The sequence below is a fragment of the Octopus bimaculoides genome, chromosome 8, assembly GCF_001194135.2.
Source record: "Octopus bimaculoides isolate UCB-OBI-ISO-001 chromosome 8, ASM119413v2, whole genome shotgun sequence".
Taxonomy (NCBI): Eukaryota; Metazoa; Mollusca; class Cephalopoda; order Octopoda; family Octopodidae; genus Octopus; species Octopus bimaculoides.
Genome location: NC_068988.1, coordinates 18,174,643 through 18,188,091, shown reverse-complemented (window position 1 = coordinate 18,188,091; position 13,449 = coordinate 18,174,643). Strand labels below are relative to the sequence as shown.

The window sequence follows — 13,449 nt, the reverse complement described above, 5'->3', positions numbered from 1 at the left end:
ATATATATATATATATATATATACACACATACACACAAACACACACGTTTACATAGAAATGTAGAAATGTACACACAAATATGTCTGCATGTTAGTATTTGCATTTATATTCATATAGATAAGGTCTTTCATGAAATTAATAAGGCATCTATTTAAATGAATTATCACCATATTATGCCTTTAATTGCTTGATACTTATCACTTGATTGTTCTTCAACATCACAATACACACTACTATTATTTAATTACTTGTTTAATTAAGAAATATTTGATAGTGTTGTTGTCAGTACTGATTGCAAGAATATAAAGCAATGTACTGCTTGACATAGAAGCATAAATATTTAAAGACTTTGTAGAAAAAGACAAATCAATTTGTATGCCCAGGGGGGAAAAAATTCCTAATGCTTCAAGCACAGCAAGTATGAAGACAAAGTTTTGTTGATTAAAAGTCTTCTTGATAGAAAAAGCAATTATTCATGATTGATAAGCCAGCAGGAAGTCTCCACAACACAAGGCCAATCCATGAATCAAATGTTTTGCATAAAATTTTCAATGGCTCTGAGAAACCTTTTGTGTTAAAACCTAAAGATTACAAAAGTTTCATTCAGTCAAAGACAACTGCCAATTTTAGAGTTTGGCCTGTTTTGTATTATAATACTTCTGCAATAAAGATATTTACCATATATGGTCTCTACTGCAGTGCTAATGCACTGAATTTGGTAGGGAGAAACTGTGAGGAAGTCCAATATATATATATATGTGTGTGTGTGTATGTGTGTGTGTGTGTGAGTGTGGAGGCACAATGGCTCAGTGGTTATGGCAGCAGACTCGCTGTTGTAGGATTCCCAGACTGGGCGTTGTAAGTGTTTATTGAGTGAAAACACTTAAAGCATCATGAGGCTCCAGCAGTACTCATCATGAGGCTCCCTGCTGTACTCTTTCATCACAACTTTCTGTCACCCTTTCTTCCTGTTTCTGTTGTACCCATATTTAAAAGGTCCAGCCTTGTCACACTCTATGTCATGCTGAATCTCTCCAAGAACTACGTTAAGGGTACACATGTCTGGGGAGTGCTCAGCCACTTGCATGTTAATTTCACAAGCAAGCTGTTCCATTGATTGGATCAGCTGGAACCCTCAACATCGTAACCAACGGAGTGCTGTAGTATAAATATATATATGCGTATATATATATATGCATATATATATATGTATGTATGTACATAAATATAAATACGAGATGTTTTGGTATCCAGAAGACCGAAAAGGCAAGTAAAGCTATGTAAGTGCTACGGAGGGACCACTGTTAAGCTCTCGGTTCAATAATAGCATGAGTGAGGAATCTAAGGCAGGTCGTGTGTGAGCGTGTATATGCTAAATAAAATGAGATAACAAGGCCGAGGCAATTTGATATTTCTAGGACATATATAAATAGAAAGGTAGCCTTACAGCTGTTTCAGAGAAATAAACGATATCCCATCATCAGAGATGAGTTAAAAGAGCTTCAATATAAAGAATTAGTAGAGTTCCTGCTTTTAGAAGAAGTTATTCTGGCGAAAGAGAGATATACAAGAAATTAGATATAATGCAGAAAGTATAAAAGGAAAATATGAAAAATAAAAATACATGTTATATGTTAAAATTGCTGTTCCTTAACATCCGACATGTAATTTTATTTTCATATTTTTTTCTTTTATACTTTCTGCATTATATCCAATTTCTTGTACATCTCTCCCACTCCAGAATAACTTCTAAAAAAATGTACTCTTCTAATTCCTTATAGTGAAGATCTTTTGACTCATCTCTGATGATGGAATATCATTTATTTCCATGAAACAGCTGTAAAGCCACCTTTCTATTTATAAATGTCCTAGGAATATCAAATTGCCTTGGCTTTGCTATCTTGTTTTGTTTAACACACACATGCACACACACACACATACTCACACATATGTGTGTGAAACATTTATAAAGAATACAGAAACTGGTACATCTCCAAATTTTACTTTTAATTTGACAGTTAGTCATACACCACAATTAGTTGGTTAAAATGACTGACACATGTTTCTGCTGCGCACAGTGCGTGCAGCTGTATATGCAACCTAACTGAACACCTTCATTCAGTGCTTTGGAGTCAACTAAGTTAATTGATGTTTATCATTACTTGCTGTGGTTAGCTGAAACCAGGAATATACACAGGACCTATTATGGTACTTGCCTGGATAATTTATCCCTATAAATTCACCTGACACACGCATGTGCATGTTTGTGTATGTATTTCTATCCCACCATCACTGCTTGATAACCAGTGTTGATTTGGTTAGGTTCTTGTAATTTTGTGGTTTAGTAAAAGAGACTGATAGAATAAGTACCAGATATAAATACTGAGGTTGATTTCTTTGACTAAAAATCTTCAAGGCAGTACCTTGGCATAGCTGCCGTCCAATGACTAAAACAAATAAAAGAAAAAGAAAAAAAGAAAAGCTACAAGTCTCAAATTATCTTTTTAAAAAATCAAAATAGCTATGGCCTATATACAGAGAATGGACTGAAGAAAATTTTGAAGAATTTTCTTGGAGCTGAAGAACAATGGAGATTGTAAGATATCTCTAAAGAGAACTATTTTAAAGAAATTATAATAAAAAAAAAGTCAATATCCAATTAGATCTTAAAAATTACCTCATTAATTTCATGACAGATCTTTTAAAGACTATATGAATTCATAGTGTCTATATGTGCTTAGGAAAACACACACACACGCACACACACACACACACACACACACACACACACACACACATGCATATACATATATATATATATATATATGTGTGTATGTATGTATGTATCTATGTATTCATGTATATATTCGTGCATGTGCATGGATGTGTACATGTGTATGTATATATATATATTGCTATATATGTTTAAATATATTTTGAAGACTCAGGTAGAAGTCCGTTATCAGTTTCAAGCCATTATTTCAAGGTTTACTACAAACTATTTGACCAAGTAGGACACTACACCTTGACCAAGTAGCCAACTACAAGGAGATTCTGAGGGCAAGTAAATTTTGTTTTGATTTGATTTGATGAACTTGTACTCCATCAGTCTGAAAGATGTGGGAAAAACTTAATACTAATGGTTTAAAACTGGCAGCAGTCTTAAAATACTAAGTCCTCATACATTTTATAATTGTGTATATATGTATATTTATTATATATGAAAGATTAATTCTGTAATGTGTAACTTATGATAAGTATACATATATACATACATACACATATATTCACATTTACATATATACACACATACAATATATATATTTCAAATGTGTGAAGATATTTATAATTTACATGTTTATATATATATATGTATGTATGTAATATGTATTTACGCATAATTTTGTGAAAGACATTACACATAGAATACATATAACCATATATTTATATACAGGTAAGTACATTCATATATTTGTTTCAATACATAGAAATATTAATCATTCAGTTTTTATACATTAAAATTTGAAGAACAATGAAAATCTGCAATGGAAAAATGCAAATTGCTTTTTAGATTACAAAAATAACATTTTAATTTTCCATGTTCTTTTTCAAACTGTATTAACATAATCAAATGCATTCAAGAGAAATATTGAAATAATATAATAAGAAAAATCCTTCTGACTTACCCTCGCAGCCATGGACGTTGTCGGCTTCTCAAGGAGGTCCCAAACTCGCTGTCGCCATTTTGCGAACGAGCCGGTACCAAAATCTTCATCCTCTCCCTTTCGGAGACTCTCAGCCTCTTTGCGTATCTCCTCAAACACATGTTCTTTTTTCTGATGATATTTATGCTGACAACATGACTCTAAATAAAGTTCGTCTACACCCCAGTACTCCAGGTCCTCACTGAATGCCAGCACACACATTTCCTCCACCAAGTGAAGTTTTCCAGTGCGGTAAAAGTTGAGGATGGAGGCAAACGATCGAGGATGTCGATCAAAAAAGTATTCATTTTCGGCCAAGCTATAATCGTCACAAAGGTCAACAATTGCATCATGTGTATTACAGTCCCTCAGCTTACCAAGCCGAGTATGAGGCATACGGTCAAGAGTGCGCCACAATACCTCATGTTTTACCCCACCCACATTTAGGATAACACGTTTAGAAACTTCCCTACTCCTCAAAATTGAAGCCGGATCAGGAGGGCTTCCTATTGAGGATGTTGCATAGAAGGGTCGTTGCAGGGCTGACGACATGTCTCCTACTCCCACACCTACCACACTACCACTTCCAACACCACCACTGCCAACTCCTCTGCCACCTCCTTGAAGAGGAAGGTTATTGTTGCCTGCAGGAATAATACTACCTGGAGGTTGCACGACTGCTGGAGACGCTGCTAGCTGTAAAGAACCACTAACACCACACGTCACTACAGGATCAGCTATTTTCACTTCGGATCGACCGGATTGTTTAGCTCGGAATGATCCTGATGTGGCTGTGGTTGGATCTCCTGCAGTCGTACTAGTTGAAGACAATAATGGTGGAGGATGTTGGTGGTGATGATGATGATGTGAGTGGTGATGTGGAAAATGGTGATGGTGATCGGATGCCGCTGTGTTGGCCGATGATGTGGGGTCCCTTTTTCGAATTCCTATTGATGTGGGGTGTTGCTGTTGTTGGTGACGGAGCGAGGCGTTCCGAGATGCTGCCAAGGATGTGGCTGAAGGGAGGTCGCTCCGGCGATCTGAGCTGGCTCCAGAGCTGTGGTAAAACATGGTTAGAAAAAAATGGTCAGGAGGGCATAAACTTAAAAATATTTTAAGGTTAATTTATTATTTTTAATTCTACCTAAATTAATTGATATACTTTTTTTTTTGGTTTTTCCATCAAAGATATTTAGCAGTTCATTTTAGCATTTTTATTTCATTCCTTCTTAAATTATAAAACTTTAAATTGTCCTTATTAAAATAATGTGTGTTAACCAAGTCGGAAAGCTTCAGTTGTAAAAAAATGAAATCTTTTATGAAGATCTTCTTCATCTTTGTTTCAGATTTGAAACTGAGAATTTTCCTAGAATTTACTTGAAAGGTGCATGAAATGATGTCATTTTGATAAATTTGATTAAAATGTTTACTATTTCTTCACAACTCTTACCAAGTTGGCTCTTTTCAACAAGCATTTAGCTTTGATTAGAATTCAAAATTTGTGTTTTTTGTATTTATTGCCACATCATTAAGAATACTGAAGATATTGTATGAGTAATGTCAGCAATAGAGCAGTACTACCATAATAAATATTGAATACTGAACAACATCACACATTATTATATCATATCAAGTAAAACTTAAAAAGATGATATGATAGTTGTATAAATAACAATTTAATGGTGCCATAGAAATAAACAATCAATTATAAATGACAAATCAATAAAATGTTTTATGATATAGTAATGAGTGATATTGAAGTATTCCATTTTCCGTAACTAATATATTTGTATATAAATATAAATCGTAGATATATAGTAAGGCTGAAAATATTTTCTTCAAAAACTTCTCCAGGTAATTTTGTGTATCTTAACTAGTATATTCCCTGTAGTTAGGAGAGAAGTAGCAGCTAAAATGGAGGGTAGAGTGAGGGTGAGGAGTTTTGGTATTTGCTAAAATCTACACTAAATGTGCAATAGTTGGAGGGTAAACTGAGGTTTTAGCAAGGATGAAGGCCAGGTACAAAAGCAGGGTGCGACAGCAGGAGTAAAGGTCACGTCACAGATGAGAGGCGGGAACGAATAGCCAACACAACGACTGTGGTGGCGGAAGGAGAGACGTCGGATAGTCCGGGTATTCCCACCGTTGCCCGAGCTCGCCAAACCACTGGGACTGCATACAAAAGACAAGGAGAACAAGTGTATAGTAATGAAAACAACATTTGCTTATACCAATCATTTTTAGGATCTTTCTGGAGCAATCACAAGGTTGGTAGATGGAAGTAGATCATATGACTTATAAAGAATAAAATAAAATTCATTTTTCTATAGTTTTTTTTTAATGCATGTAGCATTGATATCAATAAGGATTCTGTTAATAAATTAGTTATAGTAATGATTTATTACATTGATACAAGGCCACAAATTTTAAATTAATCAGATTGACCTCACTCCACCAGTACATGACTGGTACTTAATCACTCCTCAATAGATAGAAGATAGTCAGCCATGACAGGATTTTAAATATAAAATTAGAGTATGAAGAGAGGAAACTAAAAACTACAAGGTATTTAAGCCATCATTTTTCTGCCTTCTTTAACGATAAGGATTTTTTACATTGGCACATGGTTTAAATAGGGAAAGAGCTTAGTTGATTACATCAATTCATTTCGTTGGCCCCAGTGGGGACTGAACTCAAAGCAGAAGAGCAGAAAAAAAAAAGACCAACAAAAAAAAGAGGAAACAATTTTATATTACACTCCTTTTAAGGCATATAAGTAAATCCTGAAATCTTTACAAATGCCAGGCATCACGGTTTCATGGCAAACTCACACACATGCATGCACACACACACACACCAAATAAAACCCCATCTCAAAGATTAGACTTCTTCAGTACTATAAGTTATTCCAGCCCCTACAAAGCCTAAACTGTATTTACATTTCAGTTCTACACCCATTTTAGAATAACACTGCAACTTTATATATACAAGCATCTCCGACCACATCCAAAACAATCACAAGCACATAAATGGCAAAGATTCATATACCAAGAACTTACAAGAAAGTTAGGGATTCCCTTTTCCATCGATGAAATTTGGTCTGTGGGCACATTTGTAACCATTCCCAGATAAAGCTATGATAAAGGCCAATTTAAGCCCTTAGACCAAAAACAATAATCTGTAAATTTAATATAAGTTTCAAGACCCACTTATTTCAGAACATATGTATCACTCTTCCACAAGCTGGTACTTTTGTGTCTGGAAGATGCTTCTGATGCTAAAAAGAGCCCCCACACTTGCTCAAGAACCATTAACTCTTATATATGATATCACTTTTCTCTGCTTTTTTTCTATTTTCTATAGCTACAATGACTTTTGTTAATATGAACTATCTAAGTAACATACATGTCGACCCATGACTGCTTAACACAACCTTATTTTTTAAAGGCATCATCATCATCTCTGTACTATCCCCCATTTTTACATCATGACCATCATCTCTGTATTATCCCCCATTTTTACATCATGACCATCATCTCTGTATTATCCCCCATTTTTACATCATGACCATCACCTCTGTATTATTCTCCATTTCAGCAACCATTGAGTAAGCTTTGGCAAGCTTATGACGATGAAGCAATGGGTCATACACAATATTTCGAGTGGCACAGCAACCATTGCTAATCATTTTTAGATTTCATTTCTCTAGGATTCTCTTCATATCCATGTTTTCCTTACAGATGTTTAAGCAGGATTATTATATGCACTAGATTTTTGTCAAATTAAAGAAACCTGAAAATCTCAAACTCTGCCCTGTCATCTTTGACTAACTAATACACAAACAAGCACACACATAAAATGAAAAAAAGTTTGTACATATGTTTTCTGCATTGGTATAGATTGGGTGGGTATTTATTTCAAGGCAGTATTTTGACAATTGAATACTCTTCCTGTCATCAACCCATACCCATTTAACAAATAAGGGAGATTCCATTCCACTATCTTAAGAGCATAGAGCTACACACAGGCAATCTTATGCACACAGACACACACACACACAAATGCATATACAAGTATGTGCTGGCATAGTTCTATGGTTAAGAAACTTGCTTCACACCCATATGGTTTTAGGTTCAGCAAGTGTGTTCTCCCATAGTTCGAGGCCAACAAAAGCCTGTGAGTGAATTTCGAGAAGAATCCTACTATGTGTGTATGTGTGTGATTGTATGTATTAATGTGTGTGGAAGTATGGAAGTATTTTGTCTCCTTGTTTTGAAAACATCAAAAACGAGCATAGAGCTACACACAGGCAATCTTATGCACACACACATACATGCACACACACACACACACAAATGCATATACAAGTATGTGCTGGCATGGTTCTATGGCTAAGGAACTTGCTTCACACTCATATGGTTTTAGGTTCAGCAAGTGTGTTCTTCCATAGTTCCAGGCCAACAAAAGCCTGTGAGTGAATTTGGAGAAGAATCCTACCATGTGTGTATGTGTGTGTTTGTATGTATTATTGTGTGTGGAAGTATGGAAGTATTTTGTCTTGTTGTCTTGAAAACATCGAAAACACTACAATTACAGAAGTGGTATTGTTTCTAATCTTTCATCAAAGTATATTTGCCATAGCAAATCTGCTGCAATGAATCATATGTGATTCATGCAAGCATGGAAAAGCAGATATTTAAACAATAATGACAATAAATATGAGTGTGTGTATTACAGTCTTCTGTGCAACTTACATCAACCAAATTTATTTACAAGATATTGTCCAGCAATAAGTAGATGACACTTTCCCAAAGTAGAGCACAATGGGTTTGAACCAAAGGCCACATAGTTTCAAAATAAACTTTTCCACCCAACTGCCATGAAATAATAAATGATATAAATAATAAACTATATATACTCTTTTAATTGTTTCAGTCATTTGACTGCGGCCATGCTGGAGCACCACCTTTAGTTGAGCAAATCGACCCCAGGACTTATTCTTTGTAAGCCTAGTACTTTCATTCACTGACATTGGTCGGCTCAGAGCAATTTTAGAAAACACTTTCTCAAAGTACCATGCAGTGGTTTTAAACCAGAAAACACATTATTGCAAAGCAAGCTGTTAAACCACAACTTTTGTTATGAACTTAAAATTGTAATCTAGTAAGCTTTAAAAATAAATTTGTTTATAGATCCATAAAAGTCTGGTGATGTCTTACTGCAAAATGAGGTCTGTACTATTTTTGCTGTTCTGATAACAATAATGATTGAGTATCATTATTTAAGACAATTCTATACATGAAAATAATTATCAAATTAGCCAGGAATTAATCAAAGAACAAATGGCACAAACAATGAATTGGCTCCTAACATTAAAGTAAGCAAATGTTTTTACATCATTAGTAGATGAGTATCGTTAATGAATAATAATTACAGATTAAAAATGTCCGGAAATAGAAAGAATACCTTGATGCAGGAAATTGGTTGAAATTAGAAATGCTTGCTTTTTGAGATACTCAGGTACTTTTATCCATCCAAAAATGTAAGCATTGTCTAGTTAACAACTTAACTTATGGACCAGATACATGTAAAATTATCTACTCGTTTTTATAATATGAACTATCAGTAAATACTATCAAACAGATATGTCCTAGTTGAATGATAAATGTGTTAACTTTGTCTCAGTGTTTAAAAATCATGCTCAGTGTTGTTGTTGTTGTTGGCACTCCGTCGCTTACAACGCCGAGGGTTCCAGTTGATCTGATCAACGGAACAGCCAGCTTGTGAAATTAACGTGCAAGTGGCTGAGCACACCACAGACACGTGTACCCTTAACGTAGTTCTCAGGAAGATTCAGTGTGACACAAAGTGTGACAAGGCTGGCCCTTTGAATTACAGGCACAACAAAAACAGGAAGTAAGAGTGTGAGAAAGTTGTGGTGAAAGAGTACAGCAGGGTTCGCCATCATCCCCTGCCAGAGCCTCGTGGAGCTTTAGGTGTTTTCGCTCAATAAACACTCACAACGCCCAGTCTGGGAATCGAAACCATGATCCTATGACCGCGAGTCCGCTGCCCTAACCACTAGACTATTGTGCCTCGACTGCTGAGTGCTACACATTAGGCAAACCAAGCAATTGCCTAGGATGCTGATATCTGAGGGCCTCACACAAATTATGAACAACATAGACAAAAATTCTTAATCAAACAAAAAAAAAACAATTTTTGAAGAACATTGGAACAGAAAATAGAAATAAAAATCTACAGCAAATATCTTTTTAACATTAATCTTAGTATCTATATGTCAAGGAAGAATTGAAAGAGTTGTTTCAGGACTGTTTTAGCAGTAACAGAATATTGAATTATTACTTGTTGAAATATTATACACTTGCTTTTGGCTGAGTTCACCAGAGAGTTATAACTTGAGGATGGATGGATGGGGAGTAAATACTGATTAAGACTGGCTTTGAGTGTTGAATACTCAAGTGTTGGCCATGACTGGGAGCATTAAGTTACAATGGCCAACTGCTGAATCATAGCAGTTTACTCTTTTCAAAGCTTTTCCTGCTTGGTTCAGTTTATTTAGTTAAGTAACTAACTGACACATACTGGCAAAATAAATATCACATTTAAATCATATATCAACAAAGATATAACATATTCTAAGACTATAAATATCATAGTCAAAGATGTAAATATAAGAAACAAACTGTTTCTATTGTAACAAACAGTCAAGTATGTTTAGTTTTATGTCTTTTATTGAGTGTTTAAGTCTTCTTTTATAGTATTTCTGCTGAAATACACTATCATTGTTTCAATCAATTTTGTGAAAAAACAAAAAAAATGAAGAAATTATTAATATTATTAAAATGAAGAAATTATTAAGCTGATGTTTGAAATGTAACATAAAATTTTTATGACAGTCTTAATTTAGATCAGTTTAAAATAGACTCTTTGAATCATAGAACCAGGAGCAGTTCTAAGCTGCTTCTGATTCTATGATACCACCATAGTATCAAAGAGGATTTATTAGTTCTATCAAAGCCAAAGTTTGCTCAAACAGGGCTTACAAGAACTTCCCAACTAATTATTCAACCAAATAATTGTTACCAGCATCCGTATTTGTAGTCTCAATTAATTAGGCTGTTGTGGTTTCCAAAAGGATCTATAATGCCCTCCTAGAAGAGATGTTATAATCCATGAAGCAGATAGGGATTTTAGATTTAATTACAGCCATTACTTGTGCTAATAGTCTGACAGTATCATACTAAGTATCCAAATGTTTTCATTGTTCAGTAGAAAAAAGGCTAGGGAAACACTACTACTCCGTTATAAAGGAACAAATGTAAAATAGATTAAATGTAAATAACATAGCAGGTTATTAAATTGCTAAATCGGAGTTTCTTCTCAGAAAGCTTCAGATATCTGCACATGTCTACAGAATTTGGTGCATCTATTAAGTTACTCTAAAGTTGAAAATAATTTTATACTTATTTTCTGTTTTTGTTAATAAAGACGTTTTGAGTGAAGGTTGATTGTGAGCATTATATGAGTGAGAAAAAAATAAAATGATAAAGATGTAAAAATTATACATTGCTTGATGCATAGACAGATAGAATGATGTGCATACACAAACACATCTCTCTCTCTCTCTCTACACGGTCACATGCTTCCGGTCAATAATCCTTTTCTTCCTTGGCTATCGCCGAGCAAACACGCGAACTACCTCATCCCTACTTTCAAGTTCGTGCCTCACAGCGTTCATACACAAATAATTTTTCTCGTCTGGCCGTATAGCCTTTTCTGTTTGTTTTCCTGTCTTGTTTTGTGTCCGCCACTACATTCCTCCATGGCAAGATTTAATTTGTGTATACAAATTTAATTTGCGGTCCATGGGAAGAGCCGTTTTAACAATGCGTCCTGCCCAGCTCTTCGAAACGCCGGTGTTAAAACGGGGGTAGCTGATGAAGTAGAATGTTCTCTATGTGGCTTGTGTGTTTTCTCGTCTACGTTTTGTTTGCAATGTCCTGTACACAGATATTCACCTATACATACAGGTGGATGTCGGTATGCACATACCTGTACGTATATATGCGTATACTCATTTACTATTTGTTTTTATTTATATATTTGTGTGTGTCTGTGTTAGTCTCCCTACTGATGTTGGTGTGTTTACGTCTCTGTAACTTAGTGGTTCGGCAAAAGAGACCGATAAATTAAGTACTAGGCTTACAAAGAATAAATCCTGAGGTCGATTTGTTCAACTAAAGGTGGTGCTCCAGCATGGCCACAGTCAAATGACTGAAACAAGTAAAAGAGAATATATATATAGATATATATATGCAGGTATCTCATATGGTTTGATTTAAAATCTCTGGAAGAAGGATATTCATTTGCATGGTGAATCAGGTTGTAGGGGAAAGTGCCATATCCTAGAAATAGTATAGTATCATCATCATCATCATCATTGAGTGCAGCAAAGTGAAAGGAGATGCATAAGTGAGAAGAAACTACAAAGTTATCAATCTTTTGACCAAGTAATGAAAGTTATGTTAAGAAATGCAGTGCAACTGATTAAGAAGAGAATTGATCTAGATGAGATAAGTTCAGCTTTGTGCCATGAAAGAGTAGTACTGATACCAACTTCTAAGTAAGATGAATTCCATGCTCAGTAATTTGGTGGTTACCGAAGAGGCTAGGAGTAGATGAATGTCTTATGACAGATGTACAAGCCATGTACAGATGTGCAGTCAGCAAGGTGAGACTCAGTGGTAAATTTAGTGACAAATTTAATGTTGACATAAGAGTCAACTGGACCTTAACTTTCAGGTAGTTAGCCTTTCACGCTACAACAGAAAAGTTTAAGACCACCTATCCATGGGAACTCCTATATGTCAATAGCCTTGTTCATATTACAGAATCTGTAATAGATCTAGAAAAGGAATTCCATATAATAAAGTAAAAGCTAGAATCAAGAGGACTCAAAGTCAACTAAATGAAACTTAATCAATCCCGTTTCTCAGCTCTGGGTTCATTTGATGTTTTTTTCTTCTCCTATCCCAAAATTGAAAGACTCACTGCCTTTCCTATTAACATTACATTACAGAGTGTCTTAATTCTATTGCTAAATCTAGGGACATTCAGTGTATGCATATGCATGTTTGTTTTGTTTGGTATTTCTTTACATTTTCCTCGCAACACATCTTTATTTACTGTTCTGTCTACATACTTTTTTTTTTTCTCTGCCACAAGATATAAGCAGAAGAAACGTGCATGTAAAAGGAAGATCTAAGAAGTGGAGAAAGAAGATCAGAGAATCCAGAACCTCACAAAAGAAAAGCCAATGGATCACAGCAAGTAACAAGATGGTGTTCTGAAGAAAACTCAAAGAAACCGATGCAACCAAGGCAAAAACTGACCTTCAGTTAAAGACGATAATGGCAATCCATTCTGCTATAGGCACAAGGCCTGAAATTTGATGGGAGGAGGCAAGTTGATTACATCGATCCCAGTGCATAACTGGTACTTATTTCATCGACCCAGAAAGGATGAAAGGGAAAGTTGACCTTGTCAGAATTTGGACTCAAAAAGTAAATTCGAACGAAATGCCGCCCGATGTGCTAACGATTCTGCCAACTCACTGCCTTAAAAATGATACTGATATATATTTATTACAGGTAAAGTCGTAATATTCAACCTGGCTTCTCTCTCTCTCTTTCTCCATATATATATATATATATATATATA

At 35.0% G+C, this 13,449-nt stretch overlaps 1 protein-coding gene across 4 annotated transcripts in view; it reads right to left on the bottom strand.

The window, feature by feature from the left end:
• The window catches only part of LOC106878173 (uncharacterized), a 1,037,364-nt gene that overhangs the window by 294,605 nt on the left and 729,310 nt on the right, over positions 1–13,449 (bottom strand). For all 4 annotated transcript variants that reach the window (XM_052969981.1, XM_052969982.1, XM_052969980.1 and 1 more), the window contains one exon: positions 3,688–4,762. In XM_052969981.1, coding sequence (XP_052825941.1) covers positions 3,688–4,762 — 1,075 coding nt within the window. The remainder of the gene's footprint in view (positions 1–3,687; positions 4,763–13,449) is intronic.